A 21129-nucleotide genomic window follows, 5' to 3' on the forward strand; every position below is an offset into this window, starting at 1 on the left:
TATGTTCTCCACAGAAGTTACTGTTGTTAAAATTCTTTGGTAAAAAATAACAAATAACAAAATGTTTTTAATGAGAGAGTGCAACAAAAATCCATCTTCCAAACCATGTATTTACTTTACCCAAATACACTTTGATAATCCTATAACAATGATATTATATTATAAATATTTTAGAGCTATCGGGATGGATTTCGCGGGAAATTGCATCCTGAGACCATCCATGTGTGGGTTTGCTTATTATCCAAGGAAGTGGGCTCTCTCACACTTCTGTCCAAAAACACTGCCACTGTACATAAAGAATGGTATCAAAACGTCCTGCAAGAGCAACTTCTCACAACGATCCAGGAGCCATTTGGTGATGGTCTGTGCATTTTCCAGCATGATGGAGCACCATGTCACAAGGCAAGAGTGATAATTAAGTGGCTCGGAGATCATTACATAGAAATTTTGGATCTGTGGCCAGGCAACTTAGGATCTTAATCACATAGAGAACCTGTGGTCATTCCTCAAAAGGCGAGTGGACAAGCAGAAGCCCGCAAATTGTGATAAACTCCGAGCACTAATAAGGCAAGAATGGATCACCATCATTCAGGATTTGGCCCAGAAGCTGATATCCAGCATGCCAGAGGAAATTGCAGAGGTTATGAAGAACAAGGGTCAACACTGTAAATATTGACTCTTTGTATATATTTAATATTTTATAATATTTATTTGCCAATAAAAGCTTTTAAAACTTATTAAATGCTTATCATTGTTTTTCAGTATACCATAGAAACATGTGAAAAAATAATCTACAAATACTGAAGCAGCAAAATTTGCAAACCACAAAATGTATGTCACTGCCAATACTTTTGGCCATTGCTGTAGCTTTAATATCATAATTTTCATCTGCGTCCCAACCTCAGAACCAATGCTTTAAGGTCAAATGTGCAATTCAATGCACATAATATGTAATATTATTGGTAATTCATTGTGTGCTACCAAAGCAGGTGCTGGTGCCACATTTTCAACTAGTCTTTCAAGGCCACAAATTAATTCTGATGTGGACAAGGCTTAACCTGTTAACCTGCACCAGTGCGCAGTCGCACCGAAGAGCCCCCCCCAGTTTAATGTTTATGAATAGATTTAACCTGAAAGAACATCATTAATCTTGGCAAACTATATATCATTTTAAAGGTGTAAGCCTCAAGCATCGATGATAGAGCTCTGTTTTTCGATGAAAAGCTTATAACGAATGTATTTCTTGCATTTATGTAAGCAATACAGATCAAACAAACGTAACCAAAAACGGAGTACTTACCAGTAGTGTCGTAATAACGAGCCACACACGCATCCACTGCTAAAAGTTCCAGATTGGATGGAAAGGTGAGGGTCCACTGAATAACATCCCATAGAGCATTTTTAGTCCAAAGAAACATTAACGTTGTAACATTGATGGTTATTCCTTTGTTTACATCGAAGTTTCTTCAGAGTGAAGTATCATACTTGTCGGTTATGCAATAAAATTATGCATAAAAACAGACTCCGGTTGCCGAACGTTATATGGGTGTGTTGCTTAGAGTGTAATGAACAAATTAAGACCGCACACACACACACACAAATACAAAGATAGGCAATATATAGGTCGAAATATCCAAACACTGCGGTCAGTTTTTTGACGTCATGATATGCTGATCCTATTGTTTTGTCTTTACAACGAAAGCCAATGAAAGAATTGAGATGATATGACTGATAGAAAATGTAGCCAAGCAGTGCACGATTCCAACGATATCTGGGAAGTTTAAATTCCTCGCGAACAAGATGTTTTTTTATTTATTTGAATCAGCCACTCTAACCTGCGAATTAGGCTGTGACCACACCCCCGTCATTTGACAACAAACAAGCCATAGTAAAAAGACGGTTCCCCAGTCAACATCTGTTTTCGCATCTTACTTACTGGACGGATTATCTCATCAAATGGATCGTCAAAAGAAGTTTTTTCTGCTGAAGATGTTTTATTTGAGATCACTCGAAGCAGCGATGACGAAATTGAGGAGTGAATACAGCGACGACGGTGATATACTTGAGGATGGAAAAGATGGTCCAATTTTACATTGGTGAGTTGCTATGTAACATGCACACATTATACGTGTGTGTGTGTGAGAGAGAGAGAGAGTGTGTGTGTGTGTGTGTGTGTTTGTTTTCCCATTTGATTTATATGGTAAATGCATTGTGGTCTGAAAAGACCAAATATAAAACAAATGGCTTGTCTGATGGCTGGCCATCAGTGTGATTGTTTGTTGGTTCTATGTCTGCCATCCATATGAATGCTGTCTGTATCACTGGCCATCACCAGCAATTGAATGTTGAATGGGCGACTATCGGTATGAATAGTGTATATGACTAAAATAGCTTGCAGTACCCTTCATAACATTTGATCATTAGGTTGCTTTTTGAGGTATCCAAGGAGGCTTCTTGGTACCTGGACATAGTCTTGGAAAAATATTGCAGAAATCTCATTTTTCATAATATCTTCCTCAAATGTGAAATATAAACTGATGAGACTTGTGGCTTTCAATCAATTGCCTAACTGGATTCATCCAGGTTTGTTTTCATTGATTTTTCCATAAAATAATGAAATGTTACTTGCAGTACAAATTATCTTCAAGACACTTTAAATTCTATAAATTTTTGTCTGTGTAAGTTTTTTCAACTTTTACATTTGGGTAATAAACTCCAAAGTGTCTTCTTTTTAAATATGTCTAAATTGTGCATGTAGAGCAAATTGTTCAGTAACTACAATTATTTTAGTTTGGGGATGTCATTTCTGGGGATGTGCCTCAGGCAGGGGAGGTAGAAAGGGAACCGACATAGTCTTGGAAAAAAGCTTGCAGGAACCCCATTTTTCATTATATCTTCCTCAAATTTGAAATATAAACTGATGAGACTTGTGGCTTTCAATCCTTTACATAATTGGATTCCTCCAGGTCTATTTTTATATAGTTGTACATGAAATAATAAAACATTTTTTGAAGTTCACATTATTTATGAGGCACTTCAACTTTTATAACTTTTTATTTGTTTGAGCATTATCAACTCTGATTTGTTGTTAGTAGAGTGCCAAGTGTCTTCTTTCCAAAGAGACCTTAATTGTGCCTGTGGTACACTGTTCTCAGGAGCTATATTTATTTTAATTCAGGTATGTCATTTTCAGCTGTGAGCCCCTGAGTGGGGGTGCAGGTTAACAGGTTAAATTAATTTTGACACCCGTTTTAAGCTATTCCTCTTCTGCGCATTTCCACTGCAGGCTTGTGGATGCACGCACACCCCGCACCACTGTTGAAAACAAAATTCTAGGGGAAACACACAAATACAGATCTAAATGAGCTCTGATGAAGAAAAGAAGTCATCCACATTTGGGATGGCATAAGGGTGAGTAAATGATGAGAGAATTTTCATTTTTGGGTGAACTATCCCTTAAATATAACTTGGGGTTATTTGTACCATCAGTTTTGGTAAAAAACGCTGTAATCTTTACCAGCACGAAAACTCTGGAAAAACTTCCATTAAGAATTCAGGTATGTCGTTGTCTTTAATGAAATTGAGGATCCTCATCAGTCCAAGTGCTCTTCTCCGCTTTGCTGTTTTTTGTGAGGACATGTGATGTAAATTTTGTCATGTGACAATTTTTTTGCACTAATTTCATTTTTCTTCAAACTAGTTTTTCAAGGCATTTGACATTTCGACATAGGATTTATGCGCTAAAGTTAAACTGAAAAATATTATGTTGACACTTTATCAATAATTTCCTTTTCCATCAGCTTTATTTTGATGTGCTAAACCTTTTTTCCGCAACAAATCCTTGGATGGAAATGTAGATATTGTTTTTATGTAATCATTTTTAGTCTTAGTCTTATGATCAATTTACATTTTAGTCTTCATTGTATTTTTTCACTAACAATACTCACGAATAAAAGATGTTGAATCCTGTAAGATTGTAGGCAGCATCACTGAAAAAGTGCAACAACGCGTATCCAGACGTGGTCACCACTTCTGGAATTGTCTCATTTCCTTTTGTTTCTGGGACAACCAGACCACTAGACAAGCAAGAGAGCAACATTAAATAGGAAATGTTGAAGGTGTGCTTTTTACATTCAAAACAGAGAAAATTATGGGAAAAATAATCAAAAATTTGTTTCAGTCAGATAAAGGAAATATTTGGATCTTAACAGTTTAAAAAAGCCTTAAAAATCTCTGTGATCAAACCTGATGTTCAACACTGTTTGAATATTACAGTGACCATAATTCCAGTCCCACTCACCTAAACACAGCTGCCAAAGGTGCATAAACAGAGTCTCCATCAAAGACATACATGTGATCCCAACTACACTCTGTGGCAAAATGGTTGAACCGCAACCTGAGCACAGCATTTGGGCTAAAAAAGAAAGTATATTAATTTGACACTTAAAAATAAGGAACATATTTCATATTAACAGTGGCAAACTTACTGCTTTGCCACTTGTCTTTACAGCTCATATCAAATAATGACATTTCAAATACATACATACATAAATAAAATAAATGTAACCATGGCCGTAGCCAGCTATGAGGTCACCGAGGTCCGGAAATACTACAAGAGTGTAACGAAATGGCACTACCTGAAGCTGCGCAGCATATTTGCAAGGGAGAGCAGAGTAAATGCGGGCCGGTCTCACTAATCTGACGAACCTGCACTGCACTTGTGGCGTGCTGTCCCGAGGTTAACACAGTGTGAGATGCGTGCAACCCATTTGAATTTGACACATAATTCTCTGTTATAAACCCATCTGATATGAGATACTTAAAGGCTCTGTGCTGAAGCTAGTTGAAACAAGATTAAACAGCCTGTCATATTACAGTGACGAGGTAAACTGGAAAACATTTTTCCATTCACAACAGTAATTACAGGCTTCATTCCACAAATCAGCACCCTTATACAAATATACCTGACAGTTACTGTAGTAACATTAACTCTAGTAGTAACTATGGTATTTTGCCAGAAATAGTGTATACATTTTTAGTAGATGTTAATGTTATTAGCCTACAAAAATATAAAATATTGTACATTAGGGCAATAAAAGTCACTTATGGAGGTTGTTTTTATTATTTCTACATGTGTATAGGATATTGTTTTTCCTTACAAATTCCATAGATTATTCTAAAAAAATTTTACAAATTAAACTTTTTTAAAGGGGAACAAATTACTGCGTGCACCTTTAAATAATTAAGAGTCTGGCAAAAGGAAAACAATTGATTGTTTTGGATAATATTAATATGTAACGGAGCCCTAGATAAATTGGTTGTTAATTCACTTTTGCTGAATTTTCTGTACTTTATATGAGTTAATGTTGCTGCCAACTCAAAATCAATTCTTTATTGTCAAATTTGCATTTCTATGTGACAAAAAAATCTGTATTAATGTTGTTAACTGCATTTGCGATTAAAAAATAATTTCAGTATTATTATTGGTTTCTGTCCATTAATATTTATATTTAATTTTGATGTATAGAATATGTTGCGTTTGTAGGTGTCATTTTGGTAAAAGTCTTAACACCTCATCGTGGACCTCACTGATATTCAAACCCTGGTTATGGCCCTGAATGTAACCATAAAAAAAAAAAAGTGAATGGCCTGAGTTAAAAGAAAGCATGTGTGATAAAAAGAAAATGTGAGAAAAGGAAGAACATTGACTGACTTAATATAGAAGTACTCACTATCCTTCAATGAGCCAAGTACATTTAGTTTTGTACTTGTAGTTAACTGGTCCATCGGTGAGTGATCCTGAAGACTCTGTCAATCTGGCACACAAAAACACAAAGATGAGCTGTCAATTGACATTTCAAAGTGGCCTTGAGGAGACTGAGGCAAGAAGGAATTTGTGTGAATTGGGAGTGTTCAAAAGTGTTCAAAAACTGCACATTACTCGCTACACATACATCCAATACGGAACAATTCAGGAAATGTTTTTTTAAGAATTTTAAACAAAGCAGCCTTCTGTTATTAATTCACACACATAATGTTGCTTCATCAATATTCTATAAAAATAAATGTATCTTATAAAAAAATATGCAAATTTTCCTTGAGGTGTGCCTTTAGCCCGTTAAATCCTATTTTGAACTCTCTTTTGACGTTGGGATTCGTGTCAGGTGAGTATTGAATAAAATAATCGATTTAATCAGTTTTCCATCCAGCAATTTTATATATTATCTATAAATTGTTATGAGTCTATTAATGTACATACTGTGACGTATTAAGATGAAAAACCGTTTTAACACACCTGTGAAGACGATAAGAAGCACAAATATCTTGACACGTGAGGCATGCGCTTTCTCTAATCATTTAACCTTTAGACTTCGCCATCATTTTAGCTCAATACGCCACCTACAGGTTGCTTTTAAAAACACAACGGACTCGTAGACTGTTTTTAAACACTGTTTTTTTATCAATTGTATTATATTTAATCAATATCTGACCAATTTCCAGTCCTCTAGCAATGATCAATAAAACTTGATCAAACAGTCACTTTAAAGCGTATCAATTCAAACAAGCTCAGTTTGACAAGCTGCTTTGTCTACTGTCATAAATTTCACACTATTTTTTATTTTTTTATTATTATTATTTCAATTTTTTTTTGTCTCACACCTATTTGGTATTTCAAACAGAAAAATTTATTTTCAGCAAATTATAAAATAGGATGAAGCAGTAAAGTAATTGTTACTGAATTTTCCATCACTTTCAATTTGAAAATTAAGAAAATAAACAACTGTAAAACATAAAAATCTTCAAAATAATGCTTAAATAAATCTGAATAATTACTTAAATGTAATCATGTTTGAAATTGTATAAATGTAGCACAACAGTGTGTGAAATTAGGACTTGAAAGGTCCCCGTGATGTGTGATTGACTGTGCAGCCATGCCCTGCAAATTCCAGCTATTTTGTACTGCAACGGTTTCAACATCATGGATCAACATCCACGTGTGCCAACAAACTGGCCATGTGACATTGGAACTACCACCTGTTCCTGATTTATCCTCTTTCCATCCCTCCTTCCCCAACAAATAAATGAGGGCTATAATCCCAACGGATTGAAGCAAAATATACTCATTTGTCTCTGAGTGGAGGAGGGCTACAACCAGCATCATGTATTATTGCACAGAAGAGATCCAGTAATTGCAACAGTGCATCAATCATAAAAACCATGTTTATCACAATAACAACCCAACGGGTGAAAATATCCACCACTCTCTTCCGATTTTGGGCCAAGAGTCAAAGCATAGCAGAATAAACAACTGGCCCAAAAAGTCACTGAATCCTAGATGCAGTGGGCATCAGACACCATTCTGTTTTCTACTGCAATAACCATGAAATTAAATAAAATCATTATGACTTTTGTCTGTTTTTAAGATTCTACAGTAATTAATCACCAGTAACACTTTTTTTTATTATTATTATTAGTGTCTTTTGCAAAACTGCTAGAGCAGATACCTATTTTTTTTTTCAAAGAATTTAGTTTGACATATTATGTTTGACATTTTATGGGAAAAGCTACAAGGCACAGCTCATCTTATAAGCTTGTGTTGTCCTTAAGATAAGTTATTTGTTCTACCAGGTTCACTGCTTCACAAAAACGGTTCCCAAATAACTGGTCATTCAAATCTAACAATATATCATAATTCATGTTTTTGTTTTATTTTCTTTCTGACTCTTTTTCAGAATTTTTTTTTAAGCTTGGTTAATATTTGGATAAAAGAAAGATTAGTTTTAATTTAAATTCATTCAAATTTATTCAGGTCTGAATAAAAACAGGAGCCAGTTAGTCACACCATATGTGATATTTGAGGAATATTTGAGCATTGATTAAAATTACGAATTAACAATAAAAACACATATGTACTACTATGTTTGTTATCTAGGTATATCACCATGAACATGGTTGGGAGGGTTACTTTTGAAATGTATTCCACTACAGATTACAGAATACATGCTGTAAAATTAAATTTATAACGTATTTTGTTAGATTACTCAAGGTCAGTAATGTATTATAAATACTTTGAATTACTTCAGTAGATTTATTCACTTGTTTTGACTATAAAATCTCTGCCAGTACAGTAAGATAAAATACACATGTTAAAAATACATTCTCTGAAAAACCTAAATATCTTATGCAGTGTTGTAAAGATAAATCTAATTGATATTTTTACAGGAAAACAATAAAAAAATGATTATCAAGAATGCAATTTTTGCCCTAATATCAAACGTCTTACTAGAAAAAAGAAATTATGATCCAACGTTGCCAATTTGGTTGCTTAGGAGACACTCAGCACACCCTGAGAATCAAACTAGCGAACTCCTGGGGTGGTAGCCAGCGTCTTTACCACTGATCTACCCAGGCCCCACAACGTAAAATGGATAGAAACAGCATTTTAGCTTAGCGTAAAGCTGACAATTTACTCAAGGTTTATTTCTATTTCTTCTGCTCCAAACTTACTTCAAACTTACTTCTCTGTCTAATCGTATGAATGTAACACATCATAAGAAAGTGTTTCACCACTGTTCAAATGCAATTTGGATTGCATAATTTATATGTATAAATGTTTACCATCTGAAAGGACTAAATATTAAATGAAACAAATGACAATAAAATGCAAATTAAACTCTTCAGTAATCAAAATACTTTTGGAATTTAACTGTATTCTAAATACCAATGATTTAAACTGTAACTGTAGTGGAATTCAGTTACTTATATTTTGTATTTTAAATACGTTTTCCCGTTACATGTTTTCGTTACTCCCCAACCCCGACCGTGAACATGTCATCCTGTCAGTCACACACTAATTCCTTGCTTTGCTTGTGTTAGACTGGAACTGGCTGAACTGACATAGGAGCTCAAATCGAGGACAGAATGAGATTTTAGGACAGAGACAGATGACTGGAGAGCCTCAGGCTAGCACAGGATAGCACTATCAACATGAAACACTTTCCTTCAATAGTGAAGAGAAGATGTAAAGAGGTTTTTTCCCCTCATTTTTAGAAAGCAACAACTGAGAGTGTATCTTTGTCTACTAATGCATTTTATCTTGGTGACTTGACAAATGTCAGAAAGGCTTCGATTTTTTGGTCTTTCAGTTTTTCAAAGCATTGCTTGGCATTGAAAGAGTGATGACTGTCGACAGTAATGTGGCACTGTTTTCACAATAAAATCTTTGACTTATCATGAACCAAATAAAATATCTATTCCAGGATATATTTATATAAAACCAAAAGCAGTAAATAAAACTGCAGAATGGACATAAAAATAACTGATTTTGACATATTACATAGCTCATAATATTTTGATGTAATCAAATACAATATTTTGAACAAGGAGCACAATAATACCACGAGAAAGCTATCCATTAGCAACCATTTTTCTCCCGAACACTAAAGTAAAACTTGGCCTGAATTACACCTGCAAAATCACTCCTTCCAAACCACTATTTATCTCCTCTACTCCACTCACTCATGGGGTTAATATACTGTAACCCACTTCCACTGTGCTGTCTGGGACAGGATGGACTATCACACTCACTCTTAAGATACTCTATCAATCAGAGAAATATTCGCTGTTGTTCAATGTGACTAAGAATGATGCACACCGGTGCAAATACCAAATGAAATGGCGTTCCTTTTTAGGAATGAAAGCCACAAACGCAACATTGCCATGGTTAAGTTCTCGCAGTGAAAACAAGAACCATCCACAAATGCCACCTCAGTGTGATCGCGGCCCATACACACGAGGCAGCTTCTATGACCGTCAGGAACGTTCATCGCCTGCTGTGTGTGCTCTTTTAGAGAAATTATACTCTTTTAGGAAAATAACTCTTTCAGAAGCGCTCTTAAAACACAGACAAATGTGTACAATTGGATTCTTTTTAAGACAAAAGGCCTAGTGACTGTCTGTCAGCAGGGGATGACCTCATCTTCAAAACAATGCAGAGTCCATCTGTGCTAAAAGCACTACTGTTACACTACAACAGCGCTGCCATTCTAAACAGAGACTACTTCACTCTTACAAGAGGTGACAGGACTATTCTTAGACTTTGTTTATTTGTAGGATGAGACTGGTTTGCACAGTTAAATGCCATTGACTACAAAAAGGCCAGATATGTCATTTGAAGTGCCATAAGGTATGCCAAGAGTCAGTACAGACTGAGGCTGGAGGGTCACTTTGCTACCGCTGACACCCGGCGCATGTGGCAGGGATTAAAAAACATCACAGAATCTCAAGGCAGGAGCAGGGGCGAGATCATTGACAGCCACATCACACAAGATGAGTTTGAGTTTTAGGAAAATAAATCCACCAAAAAGTAATAAAGCAATCTGTCTCAATGACTTCCGGCCAGTTGCACTGACTCCAATAGTGATGAAGTGCTTCGAGAGAATCGTCATGAGTAAATGGTCTGCACTTTTTAACATTTGCGGTATTCAAAGCACTTTACACTGCCCACATCTGCTGTTCAAACAATAAAAAAAAAATTGCAGCCATGATCGAGACATAATTGCAAAAATCGAAATGTTTTGCATTGTTCTTGTTTCATAGAGAAGTCAGGCCTTCAAAGAGTACCAATAACACAATGCAATAATAATACAATTAAATATTCATGCAAGGGTCACAACTAACATCTAGAATCTTAAAACATTCTCATTCACCCATTCACACACACATTCACACACCAATGACAGCAGAGCTGCAATGCAAGGCACTAGCCTGCCATTGGGAGCAACTTGGGGTTCAGTGTCTTGCCCAAGGACACTTCGGCATGTGGAGTCAGGTGGGCCTGGAATCGAACCACCAACCCTCCAGTTTCCACTGCAATTAGTGGACAACCCGCTCTGCCACCTGAGCCACAGCCACCCCACGGCTGGATGTTATGAGTCACATCCACACCATCACACTTGACCCTCTCCAGTTTGCATACAGACCAAACAGGTCCATAGAGGACACAATCAACACAACAATACACACTGCATTTACACACAGAGCAAGGATAGCTATGTTCGAATGCTATTTATTGACTATAGCTCAGAATTCAACACGGTGATACCATCTAAGCTATTCAAAAAGCTTTCCACCCTTGGTGTGCCACCCACCCTCTGCAACTGGGTTCTAGATTTTCTAATGGGCAGATTCCAGTCTGTTAAAATAGGGAACCATACATCCGGGACAATAACCATAAACACAGGAACTCCTCAGGTCTGCATGCTGAGCCCAATGCTTTACACGCTCTTCAACTAGGACTGTGTGGCCTCCCAGAGCAACAACAGCATCATCAAATTCGCTGATGACACGACAATCATTGGACTGATAAATGGGGGTGAAGAGTCAGCGTACAGGAGGGAAGTGGCTGGCCAAGTGAAGAGGAGTAAGGACAAATATCTCTCCTTAAATGTTAAGAAAACAAAGGAAATGATTGTTGATCCACATTGGTGAGACAGAGGTGGAGAGAGTAAGCACTTTAAAATTTCTTGGTGTTCACATTACTGAAGATCTCACCTTGTCTCACAACACTACATCCCTGGTGAAGAAATCTTGACAGCGTCTCAACTTCTTGAGAAGGCTGAGGAAATTAGGCAGGTCAAGAAGAATCCTCAGCAGCTTCTACAGGTGCACAATCGAAAACATCCTCACCAGCTCCATCACAGTCTGGTTTGGAAGCTGCAGAGCTCAGGATCGTAAGGCTCTACAGCAGGTGGTGAGAGCTGCCCAAACCATCACTGGAACAGCCCTACCATTGCTGGAGAGCCTCTACCAGGCCAGGGTCATCAGGAGGGCCCACAACATCATTAAGGACAATAGGCACACCTAACATACCCTACTCGCACTCCTACCATAATGTAGATGCTACAGGAGTGCAAAAGCAAGAACAATCAGACTGAGAAACAGGTTCTACCCGCAGGCTATCAGGCTTGTGAACGATCTTATCCACTGTCCCTCCTCCCAGCACTGCAGACACAATTGTCTCTCTGTTTGTAAAAGGTGTCAAGCTTTACCCCACCCTACCTACACACACATATTTATGAATGTAACAAATTAATGGCCCACAACTGAGACAACCACTGCATGCCTTTTGCACATGACCATCTTCATATTTACAATGCACATATACACTTTATCTTGTACGCTATTTTTAATTTATGTTTCTAAGGTTTACTCTTATATGTATGTGTATACACTTTTTCTTGAACACTATTTGTAATTAGTTTTTTTAAATGCTTGTTGTTGTGTGTTTTATTCTCTCCTCCATATGTGCTGTTTATAGTATGTCTGAGGTTGCTGGGAGGATTCACAGAGTAAGAATTTAATTGTACTGTGTAACACGATTTCTTGTACATATGACAATAAACTCTCTTAACTCTTTACCCTTAAATGGGTGCTTGCAGTTACAGGGCTAACATTTACATATTTTGTGGTTTACATGTGTCACATATACCACATTGTTATGTTTTGAAATTTGTCCTCTGTGGTGGTGTCACTACACCACCACAAGGACTTAAGAGCACATTGGTTATTGGGCATTCCAAATTGGGAGAAAAAGGGTAAATAAAATAAACAAATAAATAAATCACTTGTCAATCGATTCGAAAACACACATGCGCTAGGGTTGTGTGGTATACCTGTACAAAAGAAATATTGCGATACCAAATAATTTAAAACGCAATGATATCATCTTGTTGTCAATTTCGGTACCATAATAAAGTATGTTGCCATTAGCAAAATGTAATGTGATGTTAGAGTTTTGAGTTGAAATCAAAGACCAGTTGAAAAAAAAAAAGTCTCAATATGGCCAAGTGTGCTCATTAAACAGCAGAAGGATGTAATTTAATGAAATAATATACAGTTACATGCACTATGCAGTTAAATATGAATAAGAGGCTCCTCTCTGCTCTGTCACCTCCTTCACACACACACACACACACACAGGCATGCACACGAGCATGCACGCACGCACGCACACACACACACACACACACACACACACACAAAAATGCAACACACACTACTAATGCTTGATTTTCATGCTGTGTTTCAAATAGTATCCATCTGCTGAGCCACAGATCAGTGTATTGAGTGTATAAATGGCTGTGAACTCTCAAATTAACTCTTTCTCTATTGCAGCTTGTAGATTTCAGCTCGCGAGTCATAGGAAGCTTGATATAACAAACTCTTCACAAACTGAAAGACTCTTTGAAAAGAATTTCAAAGTCCTGCTTAAATGAGAGCTCTATTCAACTGATTTTGTGAGATTGAAGACATTACGACTGTATGAAAGTGTAATATTCAAAGCAGTCGCAATAATACTCATAGTAACAATAATATAATATTAAATGGCTATATTATTAGTATTATTATCTTTAAGCAATCTCACATAAGCAAGTTTACTGAATATCAGCATGTTGTCCATGGCAGCCTTTTGCCTCAGGTAATCAGATTGTTTTCATTTAATGTTTTCATTAATACTATATATTAATATATATATATATATATATATATATATATATATATATATATATATATATTTATAGGTAAAAAACAAAATCCCACAGAAAATAGAACATTTCCATCCACAGAACAGCCGCTCACTGGATGTTTTTTGTTTTTGGCACAATTCTGAGTCAATTCTCATTTCCATCCATCCATCCGTCCATCAATCCACCAATAACTGTGACACACACATATATATATATAATATATATATGTGTGTGTCACAGTTATTCTTTATTCTGTTCTATGGACTCTTATTTTGAAATGTTTTTTGGTCCTATGTCTTCAGTTTTCTCCAACTACATTTCCCATAATGCACTGCCCTCAGCACTGCCATCTGTTCCCAATCCTCCTCACCTGTTCTCCATTCCTTCACCAGCCCCTTTGTGTATAAATACCCTCTAATTTATTCCTTCCATTGTCAGTTCTTGTATTGTTACTAGTTGGTTGTGTAGTGATATGTTAAGTTGTTACTTTGTAGTGTTCCACTCCAGTGTATTTCACTTTGTGATTCCTTGTAGGAGATTTGTTCCACTCCAGCATGTTTCCTAGATTTATTCCTTGTAATCCATTTGTTCCACTCTAGCGTCTACCATTAAAAGACTGAAAAGTTACTCCTGCATCTCCTCTCTTCCACTCCAGTGTTACTGTGTGTGTGTGTGTGTGTGTGTGTGTGTGTGTGAAATTAAATAAATATATTCACATAAAAGAAAAGAGTATATATATATATATTATATAGTAGAATTACTATAAAAATTAAGAGTGCAGCCCTCAATGCTACAGGGATCTAGCTTGACACCCCTGAGCTTTTTGAAGTTGAGAAGCCCTGTCCTAGACAAGATGTACAAAATATCTCTTATTTGTTTCTTCACAAACATTTGTTTCTCCATAGTGAGACTTCTTTTGAGAGAACTACTCCAAGAGCTTTATCACATATAAATCATTATTTTCCCATTAAGCACACAACAGCATTTGTCTTGGGCTGTAACCAGAAATTCCATTATCATATCTGAAAGATTAGAAATATCCTTTGTAATCTTTACTAAGTGTCGTTTTTCATAGTAAGTCTAAAAATCTAAAACCCAGTGGAGAACTGACAATGAGAAAAATCACAGAACTAAAACACTGGTCATTTTTCTAAAATAACCTTGACCTACTGGCACTGTCCTTCATTAAAAATGAAAAATCACTCAAGCTTAGAGACAATGGGGCCAGCAAGGGCAGAGATATATATTTTTAGGTTGACACAAAGTCATGGCTCACTGGTCTCCGATCATGCACTCATTGATCTACAAATCCAGGGATGAAAACCCCACCAGCTTTTATATTACAACTGCAATAAGGTCAAGATGAATTGAATAGAACCCCAAAGTGGCCAACCATTATGTCCCTTCACTCCCTGTGTACAACGCATCAGAGCTGAACCCAACACATCATAGAGTGTGAGTACCTTATGATGAAACATACATTAAAAATAGATAAGAAATACAACCTGTTTCCTTAGAAAACCTCTGAAACATGTATGTCATTTGTGAAACTGATTAATTAATCTATCACCTGGAAAATCCAACTTGCTCTCATAGAATTATGTTACTATACCTAAATTTTTGCTAAATGCTTTTTACGCGGCTTGGTGGGCATATCAGAGCAGTTTCCTGGTTAAATAAATACTAGAGCGTATATAACAACAATGACTTTAATTTGAGACCAGAATAGTGCGCAAGTGGAAACATGAGCCGAAAGTGTCCAAGAAGAGGTTGCTTCAGCAATTGCATTTTTCATCTCACTATAGTTTAGGTTTAGGTTTAAGGTTTAGTGTAGGGAGATACGTTTTGTTGATTCAAAACTCAATAGAGAATTAACCTTAAAGGACACATCTTTTTTTCATCTCACTTTTGCTTTTTATGGCACTATCGCTTAAGTTTAGGCTTAAGGTTAGGGTAGGGTAGGGAGGTAAGTTTTGTTGATTTAAAACTCAATAAATAATTAACATTAAAAACCTCATCTGCTTGGGAGAACATTGCCATTCACTGGACATTTAACCTAAATGTTCTGCAGCAATACATGTAATGAACCACGTAATGTCATTTTGCAAAAACATTGCTATAGTCATGTCATTTTTAATGAGATCAGGCTGGGTAAATCAATTAAGAATGTGTAAATTGCTGAAACAAATTTTTCTGATTATTAATTCTGATTGGATGAGCCATTTATATATTAATTTGTCACGTTGCTGCATATTAAAGCAATTCCACTTTGCGTTGTGCCTAAGAACACCCCTTACCCATGGTTAAATCACTGTAACATTGCCTTTTGTGGCTTACTGCATTCATAATCCATTTGATGAATTAATCAGTACATGCATTTTTTATACATATATAATGAGAATATAATAGTAAATAAAGCAATTGTTAAACATAATTAATAAAAAACAAATTAATATTGTGATGAATGAATTAACAAATAATTGTATTTAATTTTTGCCTACTGCTTTCTCTATTCGTCTTCTTATTATTGATTTTCCCATCTGTCTCAAGAGGTTGTGCCCAAACTGCTGTCAATCCACTTTCTAGATTTTCCAGAAGTGGTCAAAACATTTAACCCTGCTGTTCCACATAATTGCGATGTTATTGACTTTGCCCCCTGACACTTACATTCTGCACTGAATTCACTTCCCAGTGACTGGAGATCCATTACTTAATCTTCTGCTGGGAAAGCAGTAACCAACTGCCAAAAACACTGACATAAGAGCAACACAACTACTCCCTCTGGCTTGATAAAACAATAGAGATATAAATTATTATCTGTATTAAGGACAGTTCAACACATACAAACACAGCCCGAAGGGTATTAACTGCTGTGCCACTGCTCAAAAAGATAACTCAGAGGCACCTGCTACATCATGCTTTGAACCGGCACATCCTGCTTAGTTGATGTCAATATAGTCCCGCTAACAGCAGAGCCCTCTCAGCCCCAATTAGCAGCTGAATATCAATACCTTCACAGCACTACTGTATCCAAATGTATCCCACTAAACCACTTCAGAGAGAAAATGGGTTTAAATTTAACAGTGAAGAATAAAACTAAATCTTTCCCACATTTTAAACTCCCACGTGACTTTCTCAACATTTTAAAGCTAAAATTTGTAATTTTTTCTATGTTAAAATTGGCATGAAACGGAAATTGCAACCGAATTTGCTTCCATATTGTGATGTATTTCCAAGTGAAATGGCTTATCGTACAAGAAAAAGATTTAGGGTGGGGACTTGATTTTATCCAACGGTTGTTGATTGGATTGTGGGTTGCATGCCTGAATGCGAGTTTGCGGTCGACACACAGACAAAGATCCTCTCCACCATGTCCCACTGACTGTAGAACCAAGCAATGATCTGACAGACAACATTAATCCATAAACAGGCCACAAAAGCACACAGCACATTGTGGTCTTTGCTGAAGAATAAGAAACAAGCAAGTAAAATATAACAATATTTCAAAATTTTGAATCACAATACACTAATTATAAAGGCAAAAAGAACACTTATTCATGCTCTACATCCAAGATACTTGCATTAAAAAAACATTATGAACTCCAAACCCACCCATGTTGTATTCAGTAGTGATCACCTCTGGATGCATCCAGGCCTACAATGGCAAATTTGCCATTATTCCTAATACTTCGAAATGTACATTCAGCGGGCCCATAACCAAGGTATTTTGAGGTAGAGAACAGGATTTTGAGAGGAAATACACCTCTCCATCTCTGCATTGGCTGTTTTGATGCCCTCTTAAAGGGACGGGGTTAAAAATGAATTACCCTGGCATACGTAAGCAGAGGAGAGTCACGACATTGTGATTAAAGATCTTTTCTTTTATGAAACATAAAATATGCATGGATGAATCATTCACAATAAGACCCGTAACATGCATTAATAAACTAAAATGGGGTCAATTCTGATTTCATGCCAACTTTAAAATACTTTTTCCTGTCCCACCTTAATATGCAAACATAATAGTGCTGCAACTAACTATTATTTTGATAATCAATTAATATACCGATTATAAAACTATTTGGCGATTAATGCAATGATTAATCATTAGCTCTTAACTTCAGCTTGTATTCCGACTTAAAAGGTTGTATTAAATGTGCTTACTAACAATAAAGAGGGTTTCTGCATTTACTTATTTTGTATTTTTTTATTATAATTCCCTCATGTTTTGCAATCTAAATCATGAAGCTGTTTGGAAAGTTTAGAGTGCATCTGAACTGTGAGCTTCTTCCTCTACTCAGTCAGGCACAAACTGCAGTGCTGCTCTAGCGTGCCATCATTAGAGATTAATATGATCTCATGTTGCATTAAATGAGATCAAATGACTATTCGACAATAAAAAAATTTGTCGACAATTTTTTACTGTCAACGTTGTCGATAAAGTCGACTAATCATTTCAGCCCAAAAAGACAACTATAACTAAGCCATTCATAGGTTGATTTCACAGATAAGTGTAAACACTGTGGCTTGAATCAAAACATTGCTCTGTTTCTTTGAGCATCCTGACCAGGCCGATATAGCAATTTTGGCTAAATTACTGGCTTGAGATTTGGGTGGGACTATCTGTGCAGCCCTAAAGCCTAACCCAAAATGAGGGTCTAACAGACAGTGATAACCAGGCTGTAAAATTCATCCAAACTTACAGGTCTTATAAATAAAAAACACACAGGAATATAAGTGGTCTGATGCTCAGACAGAGTGACTGTTAAAAAGGAGTAATTAGTGGGTGAGATCTTTGTGAATGGTTTAGAGCAGTGGTTCCCAACCTGGGGTCATAACCAGAGTTCAGAGGGGGGCACGAAAGCTCACATTTATTATTCATAAAATGCGTGATACCAGTAAGACAGCATGTCAGCGTCCTCATATAACGCAAGAACGCAAAGGAGCAAAATCTCAACAGAAACAAAACTGTCCAAAGACCTTGGCACACTGGTAACTGTAGAAAAACTTCATGAAATATCACTCTGCGTGTGAGTTTATTTTTCTTGAATTCCAAAAATTCATGGAATTTCTGTGTCACATCCACACACTGAAAGACTGCAAAAACCTCTTTAAACAACATAACTTGTTGGCATGCTAACACTTTATTATGAGACCGTCACGCAGCTGCGGGGGGTTCTGAATGTAAACCACTAGAAATGTTCAACTGTTGTTTCTATCATAGTGATGCAAAATACAACTGCATGGAAGGGAATGTGCATTCCAAAAAATATGAAGCGATGGAGTAAATTACCTCAGAAATAATTAAATAACATATTTGTTAACCATTGTATTATATATAAATATAATCTATGTGTCTATTATGACAAATAAAGTTGTCCGAGGTGATAAAAATTAAAGAAAATGGATTAAAAAATCTGGATTAAAACACAAGTGTCAAGTTCGCAGACATGTAATCGGGCGTGGGAGGAGTGTGATGAGGAGGAGGGCATGCCTGGGCCATGATGGTGTACATTTGGTGCTGAATCATCTGATCAGCAGGGGGGGTCCAGACATTCTCATATGTTCGTGGAGGGGCTTCGAGGAAAAAAGGTTGGGAATCACTGGTTAAGTGTGAGACTACATCTAAGTGTAAATTAACAATTTTTTTCTAAAGCCTTTAGTGGTGCATAGTGGTGCCTTATGCTCCACTGTGTGCATAACATCAGCAAGCCCAAGAGTGACATCAAATGTTTGCACAGCAACAGCATATGATTTGAGGTTATTTTTGCATTTGTAAACTTCCACTGCTCTTCCGCAGATGTCATCTTCAGGTAAGAATCCACAAGACCACATAAGAGACTTTGGCATTCCAAACCAGAGCATTGTCTAGTATTGAAGCAAGGATCATGAACACAGAGCTGAACAATTACAGCTGAAATCTGCCGTTCAATCACACTAATGAGTGTAACTGCCACTGTGATTGTACTGTGGTGGATTAGAGCTCAGTATTAATGAGGCTTGTGTTGGCAGCATGAGAGATTTGCTCTGGGGTCAACGTGGCCATGGCTCTGTATCGGCACAAAGTTCAACATGCAGCCTTGGTAGCATGGCTGTCATAGAAACCTGGAAAATCTTGAAATGAGAGCATTTTATTTCATAAACTATGGGGAAATTGTAGATGCATACAGTACTTATTTCCACTTCCGCGGGAACCACAGTACCAACATGGTTTGAATAACACTTTAAGCCACAAATGCCATATCATGGCAAAAAAAATACAAAAATTGTAGATATAGCAATATAGCAGATAAAAGAACATTTATGAACATGAACATGAAAAGTTTTATCATATTTTTGATATTCATTATTTTTAGACTTACAAAAAGGTTGTACTCATTAAAAAGACAGTTCCTAAAATGATAAACCTCCCATTATTTACTCACCCTCATGCCATCCCAGATGTGTATGACTTTCTTTGTTTAGCCTTAACACACAGATTTTAAGAATATATCAGCTCTGTGAGTCCATACAATGCAAGAAAATGGCCAAAAAGAACATAATGGCAGCATAAAAGTAATCCATAAGACTCCAGTGGTTTAGTCCATGTATTCAGAAGAAATATGATAGATGTGGGTGCGAAAAAGATCAATATATATATTTTTTTTACTACAAATCTCCACATTCACTTTCACATTCTTCTTTTGTTTTTGGCGATTTGTAGTCTTTGTGCATATTGCCACCTACTGTGCAGGAGTAAAAGTATAGTAATATAGTATAGTTAAAAATGACTTAAATATGAATCTGTTTGAGACGAGTCCTATGGATTACTTTTATGATGCCTTTATTTGCTTTTTGGAGCTTCAAAGATTTAGTCAACATTTGCTTACATTGAATAGATCAACAGAGCCAAGATATTCTTCTAAAAGAAGAAAGCCATACATTTCTGGGATGTATGAGTTAATGATGAGACAATTTACCTTTTTTGGTGAAATATCCCTTGACCATTAGTTAACATGAACTAACAATGAAAAATGTTTTACAGCAATTATTATTCTTGGTCAATTTTTATTTTAATTTTAACATTAAGAGTTAACATAAATTAATGAATTAAGAACTGACAATAAACAATTGTAAACATATGAATACATTTTAACCAAGATTAATAAATGCTTTAAATCTGTTTGAATAACCAATAGGGGAGTGCTTAACAAACACACAAATAATTGCTGTAAGATGCAACAATTTGGCATATTAAAATGTTTGACGTGTTTACCTGCAAAAACAACCCAAACAAAAAATAACAAATGAAAGAGCAAACAAATTCTTAAAAGCATTCAATCCATTCTTTCATTTCCATGCAAACAAACATAATCTTCCAAGCACGCCCTTGTGCCTGGGTATTACTGTTTACTTACACATTTTTAAACAAAGTTACTGGAAAGCCACTAAACACTGGCCACATCCCAAACCATAAAAAAGCCACAGAGGAAGAGGGGCTGCGTCCCTCCAGACAACAGAACTGGCCTCTCGGCACTGCTCATCTGGCCCTGCTGTGCAGAATTGAACACAGCTTGTGTACACAAGTGCTCATATGTGCTGATGCTTCTCTGCAGCCAGC

General features: G+C 36.3%; 1 protein-coding gene across 2 annotated transcripts in view; it reads right to left on the bottom strand.

Moving 5' to 3' along the window:
- Nucleotides 1-21129, bottom strand: part of atrnl1a (attractin-like 1a) — a 421271-nt gene that overhangs the window by 389712 nt on the left and 10430 nt on the right. For both annotated transcript variants that reach the window (XM_052150500.1, XM_052150501.1), the window contains exons 2-4: nt 5733-5816; nt 4301-4414; nt 3948-4076 (exon numbers count right to left, since the gene is read on the bottom strand). In XM_052150500.1, coding sequence (XP_052006460.1) covers nt 3948-4076; nt 4301-4414; nt 5733-5816 — 327 coding nt within the window. The remainder of the gene's footprint in view (nt 1-3947; nt 4077-4300; nt 4415-5732; nt 5817-21129) is intronic.

The sequence above is a fragment of the Xyrauchen texanus genome, chromosome 20, assembly GCF_025860055.1.
Source record: "Xyrauchen texanus isolate HMW12.3.18 chromosome 20, RBS_HiC_50CHRs, whole genome shotgun sequence".
Classification (NCBI taxonomy): Eukaryota; Metazoa; Chordata; class Actinopteri; order Cypriniformes; family Catostomidae; genus Xyrauchen; species Xyrauchen texanus.